This window comes from Neovison vison, chromosome 6 (genome assembly GCF_020171115.1).
Source record: "Neovison vison isolate M4711 chromosome 6, ASM_NN_V1, whole genome shotgun sequence".
In the NCBI taxonomy this organism is placed as follows: domain Eukaryota; kingdom Metazoa; phylum Chordata; class Mammalia; order Carnivora; family Mustelidae; genus Neogale; species Neogale vison.
This window is the reverse complement of record NC_058096.1, coordinates 3,344,235-3,354,623: the sequence shown is the minus strand read 5'-3', so window position 1 is coordinate 3,354,623 and position 10,389 is coordinate 3,344,235. Positions and strand designations below refer to the sequence as shown.

Below are 10,389 nucleotides of genomic sequence, written 5' to 3'. Positions count from 1 at the left end.
AGAATGAGAAAGAACTCTGAAGTGTTGGCAAAGATGTTTTCCCTTAATTGATGGAGACCGGAGGTCGGTCTGTAAGTGCGGCAGTGAGGGGGTGTGACTCCCCGCTGCAGGGATCCTGGTCTTTGACGCACAGGTCAGGTCGGAGCCAGGATTTCTGGAATCAGAACCGGTCCTTTGGCGCCTTGGCGGTGTCAGTGGGGAGAGAGGGACGGTGGGGCGGAAGGGGACCAGGCAGTCCTTGTTCACAAGGGAGGGGCCCCGGGGCTCTAGGGCTCTGGCCAGCTCCATCTCAGCCTCGCAGGGGCGCAGACCCAGCTACAGACCCGACCTTCCCAGGTGCCTGCCTCGGGGTCCCCCAGCACTGTGCCTTGGGTGTGGCCAGGCTCACCAGGGTGGGGGCGCCTGACACCAGGCTTTACCCGCTGAGCCTCGACAGCTGCTGGGATCCTGGGGGGGAAATGGATTGTTCCAGAAAGCGGGAGCAGAGCCCCTGAATGGGAAGTAAGGGTGCAGAACGCTGGGGCAGGTGGGAGCCAAGGTCTTGTTATCCCCAGTTCTGTGGGCCCGCTGACTGTCCCCGACCTGACCTGGGTAGGAGGGGGAGGGAGCTTTCGGGAGGTGGCCCTAGGGGAACAGAGAACACATCTGTCAGCCTTTAGGATTTTTTTTTAAATTCAAAAGCTGTGATTCAGGTTTAAGATGGAAAGGATGGGAACAAACAGGCCAGGGAGGCAGGGGTTTCTGGGGGTTGCCCGGCTTCGGGGTACCAGGCAAAAAGAGGCAGGAGACCTCACCGGGCGACGAGGCTCATCCCCGCAGAGCCCCCCTCCTTACTTCACAAGACCCCTTTGGATCTCCTGAAAGGAAGTCATACTTAATGACTTTATGCTTAATGACATGCCTACACCCAACGTAAGATCACTACGCGTATCGCCCTAAACATGGGAGAAGTGGAGGGAGAGGGACTCCTCATGTTTCTGTGCTCCCGCCCTCCGCATGGCGGCCAGGGGGAAGGTGTCAGGGGCGTGGGCGCGCGCCCCTGCACAGAACCCCACACCCCATCCCCCAACGAGAGTACCACCTAGGAAATCAGGGAGCCCCAGGCCGAGAACCACTGGCCAAGTCCACGTGTCCCTGGGCCCCCATCACCCCACCAGGCCTTCAGCCCAGTCCTGGCGACGCCCACCTGCCGAAGACCGCAGGAACACACGAGCCGTCCGGGGGCACCGCGCACGCTGGGCATCTCGGTAAGACGCTGTTAGCGAGGACAGACTCGACAGGACTCGGGCGTGGGCTACGGGACTTGGCTACGGGACTTGGCTCAGGACTGGGGGCTGGCAGGAGGCAGAGGGAGCTGAGAGACTGGGTATCCCAGTAAATCCTTGTCTGGGAGGGGGCGGCTGGAAGGGCTGGGGCTGCCCTACACGGGCCAGCCAGTGGGGCGGGGGTGCTGGTGGTCCCTGGGGTCTAGACCTGGTCAGCGGGTGGGGGCCTGGCTGGGGCTGGAGTGTCTCCATGGGGGTCCACGGCCCGGCGGGTTGCAGGTGGTCTGTGAGCTTAGCACAGCCCCCCATGGGCTCAGGACAGGGCTAGGCTGAGGCCCGACACTGAAAGGGAAATCCTGAATCCGAGCCATCAAGGTAAAAGGTATTTCACTAGAGTAATTTTGTAAAGTGGCCTGGCAGGGTCCCCTGATCGTCTGATCCCCCAGAGGCTTTAAGGGGACACGTGAGACAGGGTTTTGCCTGCTCCTTTGGCTTTGATGCAGGCTGGGGAAGAGTTGTGACCTTGGGGCCCAAGTCAGCGTCTGCACCTTGGACTTGGTCATCCATCCTCCCCGATGGCTCACGTGCTTTCGTGGTTGGGCGCCTGCCCCTACAGAGGGAGCTGCCCGGTGTCTCTGCCTGGCCGGGCCGTGTCTGGGTCGGGAACCACCCTGCAGACTGAGGCCTCAGAAGCTCCCAGATGATTGTAGCATCCACAGTCCCTCCTTGAAGATGTTGTAATGCTATTGGCTTGGGGGGGGTTAGCATTCACACTGCCCAGGACCCCCAGGGAGCAGGGAGCAGACAGTCCGAACACAACCCATGTGAAGATCCCCCGTGCCCCCTGGGGGAACCACAGGGAGAAGTTTGGGGAGAGAACTTTGAGCTCCAGGATGAGATGATTGAGACCCCCAGCCCCCCAGATGATTCTCCTGAGTTGGGGGGTCCCTGGAAGGAGGCCCCTGTGCTGGAGAGAAGGTTGTTTCTGTGTCTGAGTCTGACCTGGGGTCTCTGCAAGTTACCCAGGAAGATGCTCTCAAAACTAGAATGCACAAGGAGGGGACAGAAGACTTCGCCTGGGGGTGGGGATGGGGGGCAGGACCGCCCCCCGTGTGGTGTCTGGGCTGTGATGGGGCAGGGGCCTCCGATCCGGCCCGTGAGTGGGGCGGCAAGTGGCAAGCGCGGTGTCTGTGAGGGGTGATGGCTGCATCCAAGAAGGGGGGTCACAAAGGCCTGGGGACCCTCGTGCCTCCGTGGGGCCGGGGGCTGTCCCTGTCGGCGCTCTCCTCCTTCCGCAGATGCGTGACCATGCCTGGAAGCCGCGCGTCCCCAAGGGCCTGTGTGGTCACCGGGCTGCGAGCCTGGCAGGCCGCATGCAGGGGACACAGCCGCTCTTTGCACCCCTACCCCAAGCGAGCCCCCCGGGACGTCGGCCTGCGGGGCAGTGACTCCTCAGCTGGCGGTCATGGGCCCGGGTCCAGGTCCGCGGTGCCCAGGGCCGTGGAACTTGCGCTGAGAGCCCCGGGGTGTGAGGCGGCCCCACAGAGGCTCGGCGCCGTGTGCGCATCTCACCCATGGAGCGGGTCGGGGGCGCCGCAGCGAAGAGATGCGGCCTGGGCACCGTCAGCGGAAAGAGGGAGGCGTCCCCTCGCTGGTGGGAGGGCGTGGGGAGCGCCGGGTGTGACGACGGGCTCAGGGGGACAGCGCTGCGTCAGTCGGGGTCCTGCTCTCCCATGGGAGCTTGGGGGACCCGTCTGCCCACCTAGTGACGGGAGAAAACTCGCCCTCCCCCGCCCCCCACGGGACAGCGAGAGCCAAAGCTGACCTATCGGGAACATTCTTAAAGCCTTGTTGTAACCGAGGAAGGGATGGGGGGAGGAAGGGGGCCCCAGCCGCAGGCTCTAGGTGGACGCTATCCCTCCAGGGCACAGGCAAACAGGCAGTCCCGGGGCCGGTGGGGAGCATGGAGGGAGGGGGCGTCCGGCTCGGCGCCGAAACTCGGCAGAGGGAGGCGGAGACATGCGGGCTGTCCCCATCGATGGGGCTGTGAGGCAGGAGGCCGCGGAGCCGGGCCCTGGGGGAAGGAGCCAGGTGTGTAGCAAGGAGGACGGTGGCAACCTGGCCCCGTCACCAGGGTGACCTCCAATCCCCTCCAGCTAAGATCCAGCCTGGTCTCCGAGGCTGGGCTTGGTGTGTAAGGAGAAACGGACCCAAAAGCAGAAGGAGGGGTCCGTCCCGGTGAGCACCGCTCTGGGCTGCACCTGCTGCGTGGCCCGAGATGTTTCCAGAAAGGGTCACTCCCTAAGCCTGGCAGGTGTCGTGGCTGGGCGTGAGAGGGAACACACGGGGCTTTGGATCCGGAGGCCAGGACGTCCTGTCGTGGCCCCTCAGAGCAGACCTCAGTGCACGGGATTTTTCAAGTGTTTTTCCTTCTCTTCCTTATCTGTAAGGCAAGGGTAACGAAACCTCACCTGCAGGGACATTGTCAGCTCGGCGGACCTGGCCCCAAGACAAAGCCTGTCGTTCTGATGGGAGCTGCTGGTGTAGGACGGTGTCTCAGACCAAGAGACCCCATTTCTGTGAGCTGCAGCCCTCCCTGACGGCTGTTCGGCAGGAAGGAGCACGCGGGGCATCGGATCTCCGGGCGTAAGAGGGTGTGGGTGGCAGAAACAGCCCGTGGGATGCCCGGCCTGAGCGGAGGGACACCCGGGGGCCCGCTGTGACATCGGTGCGGAGCCACGTGTCCTAGAAAGTCAGGGATGGAAGGAATCGCCCTGCATCGTGGGGCCGTGAGGACTTCACGAGGACCCGAGACAGAGCCCTCAGGGGGAGGCCAGCGCCCTTCATCACAGCGCTGTGTCCCTTTCCAGCAGGAAATGTGAAAGGAAGCCACGGGGGCGTCCCAGGCGTCACACTTGACTTACAAATAAACGGCAAACGCGCAGCAGTAAGACGACTTTCATGCTCTGCTCTTTTCACAAAGGAAGACGTTAATCACCTTGGTGTTTTGTTTTTTTTAAACTGACATTTGAAATGTCTTTTCTGAATTTGCGCCACGTGGTGGCCACTGAGAAGGGGCTGGTCCTCCCTGCCGTGTCGGGCCCCGTCTAAGACCTCATCGGACTTTCCACCCCTGGGAGGGGAGGGCTGGGAGGCCCCGGGCTGGAGGCGCTCACACACCCCCCGCCCCCGTCCCCGCAGCCCCCACCCGAAGACCCCGAGAGAGGAGAGCCGCGCCGAAATAAGACACAGGAGCGTCGAGGCCCGAGGCTCGAGTCTCGGGAACGAGGAGCGGCCCTCATGCTGAGCACGGGATCTTTATTCGTTAAGACGTCGGGCCCCAGGCGCTAGCTTTCCGTGGAAGGGCTTGCCGCGAGCCGGGTGGGAGAAAAGCAGGGAGCAGGGAGCAGCCGGCAGAGGACACAGGCCGGGGCCCCGAGGGCGGGAGGTCTTAACCCAGCATGTCCGGGGCCAGTGCACGTTGCTTCAGAATCGGCATTCTGGAAACAAAGCACAGGCATTGCGTCCCCACGACCAGCCTTGGCCTCACCCGCCAGGTGCCGGGCTTCTCAAGGTCAAGCCAGCCTCGTGCTGGGTTCTCCCCAAGTCACTGGGAAAGTGTTGCGTGTCTGACCTTGTGGAGAATAGAACCCACCAGAACCTAGGGGGTCGGGCCGGTGGATGGGCCTCAGCAGGGTCCGCTGTCAGCAGCCAAATGAGAAGGCGCAGCCCCCTCCCCACCCCTCCGCTGAGGAGCCCCAAAGAACGGGGACAGCCAGCAAAGAGGCAGTGGCGGACTCCCTCCTGGTCCCAAAGCCTTATCCGGGCCTCTGCCTGGATATGCCGGGAAGGGGCAGGAGGCTTGGAGCGGTGGGTGGGGCCCCAGGACGGGGGAGTTGGCATCAGCTGGAAGGCAGCCCCGTCCCTCATCACCGGGACACAAAGGGCGCGGGCTGGTTCCAGGAAGGCACTTGTGTCCTTCCTAGAAGATGACCTGGCCTCTGGACTGCCAGGTGGCTTCCAGCAGACCTCACGCCCCGGATGTGGGGCTGGACAGACAGAGCCAGGGCCGCCCATCCCCCCTCCCCTTACCACCCCCCCCCACTCCGTGGGCAAATCCTGCTTGCGGCTGACACCCCGGGGTGGCTGTCCTCACCCTACTGCACTGCTGAGGAAGGATGGGGGGCCCTCCAGGAGGAGGCGGGCTGGAGCAAGATGGTGGGGTGCAGAGAGGCACGGGGGCTCAGTGCCGGGGCCGCCACTATGTGTCCCACCAGGAGCACGTCACGGGCGACGGTGCTTTGTTTGCTGAATGTGGCTTCCAGCACCGGCCCTGCTTCCCTAACCTGAGCATTTTCCACTCCTCTCCAGGCCAGTTTTTAGACCGACTCCCTGTACGTATGTGACGCCTTGACTTTGGACACCTTTTCCCAGACAATGGCTTTGAGAATGAGCACAAACCCCTTAGCAAAGGGACAGCAGGGGACAGCCCCCGGCCGCTGACGTCCCTGGGCGCAACTCCTCTGACGGACTCAGCTGACGGACAGCCACGGTGCTGGGGGTCCTGCCGGGGTGTGCATGGCCTCCGGGGACCCAGGAAGGATGCTGTGCGCGCGGGACGGCTTACCTGTGTCCTGCAGAGGCTTGAAGCACCAGGGCACCCCGTGGATGCTGGAGTCGAAGCAGCAGCCCCGATTGGTGCACTGCTCGGAGCTGATCTCGGGGTAGCCGCAGTCCACCCTGTCCTTGGCCGGCACCTCACACAGGTTCGTCGCTGTCCCAGACAGCGCCCGGTCAGCGCCGGAGGCTGGCTGGCCAGCACGCAGCCTCCCCCGCTTCCGAGCTCAGAGCACGTGACCCCGACCCTCACCCCAACGCCTGCTTGAGGAGGTCACTCTTCCCGTGTTGCCTGCGGGAGCTCTGGCCTCTGCCGGGGGCCCCGGCACTGTGCACCCCCAGTGTCCCGTCGGGGGTCCACGGGCCACGGTTCCCTCCCACTAGCAGGCACCAGGGAACCTCTGGGGGTCACCGAACCCACAAATGAAGTTCCCCTTCACTGTTTCATCAGCAAGAACTGCCTCCTTAAACACACAAACGGTGTAACAGGAGACACACACTCAAAACAGAAAACCACAGCGTGTGCTGTTCTCCCCTCCTTCCCGCGGCTCCCTGTCCCCCAGCTGCTTGTGTGCCCCGTCGTCCTGGCACATCCTTCTGGCCGCAACACTTGCTTTTGAAGCAAGCCTACGTCGTCTCAAGTTGTGCGATGTTTCCCTCGTCACCTAACGGGATTTTCCTTAGGAAAACAGAAACCACAGGGAACCCCCGACGTCCTCTCCCGCCCCTGCCACTCGCTAAGTCCTCCTTCCAGGGGTTCCCGAACCTCCCTAGTGCCGGGATCCCAGATTCGCCGTGGCGTGGGGGCCCCGTCCCGGGCTGCAGGATGTGCCAAGCCGTTCGGGGGACTGTGGCGGGCACCCTGCCTGGGAACCCCAGGCCGCCTTTGGCACCTGATAAGAACCGCACCCTAATTTCTTCAAAAAGGGTGGATGGGACAGCCACGCCCCCTCCAGCAGGTGCAGGGCCAGGGCTAAGTGCAAATGGGCCGTTTGTGCTGAAAATATGCTGGAAGAGACCGGGTTCATCGGGCTCTCTGTTTGGTAAATGTGCCGACACAGTGCGCCAAGACCTTTTTGGTGATTCAGAAACCCGCGCCAAGAAGGCGATGGGGTGAGAAGGGCCGGCCACAGCCGCCAGCCAGGTCAGGCAGACCTGGGCTCTAACCTGCTTCTGGCACCAACTGGGAAGGTCGCCTGCAGTCAGTGGCTAACTTTCAGAGCCTCTGTTTCCTTATCTGCAAAATGGGAACAGCGAGGCCCAGTTTGCGGGCCTACTGGGAGGAACCGTGTGCGTCTGGTAAATGGCCATTACTAAGTAACGTGGGGGTCTGGTCACCGTCCTCAAGCCTCCCCACGGCCCCCCGAGCCTGGATCTTGGGTCTCTTCTCATCCTACTCCGTTCCCTGTCTGCGACCAGCGCCCTCCTGCCTACGGCGTGGGGAGGAAGTCAGAGCAGTACTCACACAGGCCCTCGTAGGCCGCTGCCCTGTTGGAGGACCCCAGGACCAGGACCACCACCAGCAGCCAGAGTGCTCTGGCCTCCATGGTCACAGGCAGGCGGGCTCTGGGGACCCGTCTACTCGGAGAACCTGCCGCGACAGCCAAGAAGATGCATTTATACCCCCGTGTTTGTACAGGCTCTCTGGCTTCTGTTTGCTTGGGGACGGCCCTCCCCTCTGGCTCCGACCACACCTACTTTCCCTGCACAGGACGGAAAAGCCCCCAGCGGCTCATCTTCCTGAAGGGGAACGGGGCAGCCTGACCCCACCACTGCGGTAGCACATCAGCCAGCGGGGAGGCCAGACTCCAGTCTCCAGATTAACGCTCCTCTCCGGGGGGCAGGGCTGTCCGTGTCCCAGGCTAGCCTGGCCTGGGGGAGAGGACGGAGGCTCGGCGTGGGGCTGGCTGGCAGCCAGAAACCCAGCCAGGAGCAGTCTAGAAGGCTCCCTCCTTAGTGACACAGAGCCCAGAATCCCTGACCAGCTTTGGGGACTGAAAATGCGGGTCCCCTCCGCGGGTGAGGCCCGCTGCACGCACAGATCTCCTTCCTCCCTCGTAATTCTTGAAAATCCCATCCTTTCCGTTTGTATTGTTAACTGCAAGACTTCTTTTCATCATTAAGTACACTTTCATAAATGTATTCGATAAACTAATTCAATATTTTAACAAAACTGAGTGTGATAAATTGTAATATTTTGATAAAAAGAGAGACATGCAGTTGGTTTTTGAAGATCAGACAACCCAAAAAAGCCCTCTCCTGCCCAGAGGTACGTGTGGGATGTGTGTTTAACACTTTCTTAGCTATCTTTCCAGAAACATTCTCTCTAGATCTAAGCACGCTTTTAACCCAAATGAGAACTCACTAGACATCTTTACTTAGCTTGCTTTTGTTTTTTCTTTCTCAATGAAGGCTGTATCCTGGACATTACTTTACAACAGCCCGTCAGCGAGGTGGGGATAGTTACACCCATCGTCCAGGCGAATCAACTACGGCTCACAACGCAGGGTGCCTGTCAGGGTCTCTTCTCGTGGGTCTGGCAGAGCTGGGATCCTGGATTCTCAGAGGACGGCGGGCTTGAGCTGGCCCTGGGGACTACAGCGCTGGGTAAATGTTTGTGGGGGCTGGGGGATGTCCTGTGCGTTCCTCCTCTCTGTCCTGCGGAAGGATGGGGCCCAAGGAGCCCACCCTGCCTTCCGGAGCTCACGGGCCTGTGGCCTCCCCCAGCCTCCAGCTCCTCTGGGCGGCGCGGGGGGACGTTCATCTTCCAGGAATGAAAGAAAACTAGGGCAGGAGCTGCAGCCCCAGGACCGGTCCCAGCCCTACCCTGACAAGGGGCTGCCCTGGTGCCCCAGAATCTAGGGTGAGCGCGCTCTGGCCCCTGCTGGGGGCCCTCTCCTTCCTCTGCCACTGTCTCACTGGCCACGTGTCTGCTGTCCTGGGATCCCTCCCCTGCGAATCTCGCTGCCCCGGGCTTTGTGTGCCGGTGTCCCAGGGAAGGGGAGGTTCTCCCGGACGGCTGCGAGCAGTGGGCGGTCTGGCCCCGAGTGCTGGGGGCAGCAAACGCCCACCTGCCGAGGGCATGGCCGTTGGCGCGTATAGGCCACAAGCAGGGACCGAGCGTGGATCAAGGGCGAGATGCTCGGCCCGCTACTATGGGACCCTAAGGACGCCAGGAAGAGCCCAGGGGCCAGCTAGGAGGGCAGGTCTTGATATGGGGACAGTGATGGAATGGTAAGGGCCAGTGGGACGCTGGCCAGCAGGCTTCTTGTTGGGAGTAGGAGTTCACAGACGGGTGAGGGTCTGCGTGTGTCCCAGGAGGGGACGGCTGACTCAGCCAAACACAAGAGGCGACATGGCCTACGCAGGCTTAGAGATTCCGAGTGTCCTCTCACTGTCACTCTGGGGTCTTCAAGCCAGCAGAGAGCCGGATGGGAAATACAGAGTCAGGTTAATCGGTGCACCTGGGCCAGCCCTGGTGCACACCCCCCGGTATTGTTGATCGTCCGTCAGACGCTCTGCAGATGCTCTGGGTGTGGGCCCTCGCTCTGTGCTCTGTGCAGAATTTCCTCCTGCTTCCTGGAGAGGGGCTTTCAGAGCCTTCCTGGAGGCTCCCGTCCTTGGCAAGGGTTTGCGCTGAGGACCCCTGGGGGAGGGTAGAACTATGCCGATGAGTCCCCCGCCTGATCTGGGGGAGGACAGAGGGTGAGTCAGAACAGAGGCCATGACGGGCCTGGAGCGTGTGTCTCCCGCCCCCCGACAAATACTGGGCCAGTGTCTGCCCTACTATATGCAGGGGCACGCGAAAGCCCCTGGGTGTTCTGGAGGAACCAGTGTCTAGCCCGGAGCCTACTGCGGTGGTTTCAGCCACAGAAGGGCTAACCCCAGAGCTCCTCGGAGTCTGGGGCTGTTGCATCAGCCCAGCTGCTGTTACAACAAGGGAAGTTTCCCAGGAATAAGGGAGCCGATGACCAGGACACAGAGAGAGATAAGTCAGAACTAAACAGAACTGACAGCCGGGGAGCAGATGTGCCTGGGGGCACCAGGCCCCGCACGGGCAGCCCCGCCTTTCAGACCCGGATGGGCCTTTCTGGAGCAGCTGGACCAGCTCCAGCAGGAAGCCCAGGCTCTGGCAGTTACCCTGACACAGAAGGCGGAGACGCCACCGACCTGCACCTGTCAGCCCTTGGCGTGGCCCCGAGCCGTGTCCCAGGAGGACAGCCAGGGAAGGCGGAAGGTGGCCCTCCGCCAGCCACAGTGCTGTCCCTGTGAAGCCAGCCTTTGTCACCGAGTGACTTCCCAGGGGTGTGGGAATGGACAGTGTCCTCCCCAAAGTCGTTATCTTTCCTGAAACCGCCGAGCACGGTTTATTTGGAATTGGGCTGTGGCGAGCGTGATTATTTAAATGAAGATGAGGTTGGACTGGAGTGCGGTGGCCCATAATCCACTTTGACTGTCCCTGTAGTGTTCCTGTAGGGATAGAAATGCAGAGACACGGGAGACAGCA

At 61.9% G+C, this 10,389-nt stretch overlaps 1 protein-coding gene across 1 annotated transcript; it reads right to left on the bottom strand.

The window, feature by feature from the left end:
* Window positions 1–4,566: 4,566 nt before the first annotated feature.
* Window positions 4,567–7,462, bottom strand: TFF3 (trefoil factor 3). The gene is made up of 3 exons (XM_044254937.1): window positions 7,348–7,462; window positions 5,893–6,039; window positions 4,567–4,765 (listed from the first exon to the last, which is right to left on the bottom strand). The coding sequence occupies exons 1-3, from the start codon at window positions 7,427–7,429 to the stop codon at window positions 4,752–4,754; spliced, it is 243 nt and encodes an 80-aa protein (XP_044110872.1). The 5' UTR covers window positions 7,430–7,462; the 3' UTR covers window positions 4,567–4,751.
* Between the last annotated feature and the right edge of the window lie 2,927 nt (window positions 7,463–10,389).

Bases quoted from the DNA above. Each gene is read 5' to 3' on its own strand.
- TFF3 (XM_044254937.1), bottom strand. From the start codon at position 7,429: ATGGAGGCCAGAGCACTCTGGCTGCTGGTGGTGGTCCTGGTCCTGGGG. The intron at 6,040-7,347 runs GTGAGTACTGCT...TGTCTGGGACAG, and splicing joins AGCGGCCTACGAGGGCCTGT to CGACGAACCTGTGTGAGGTG.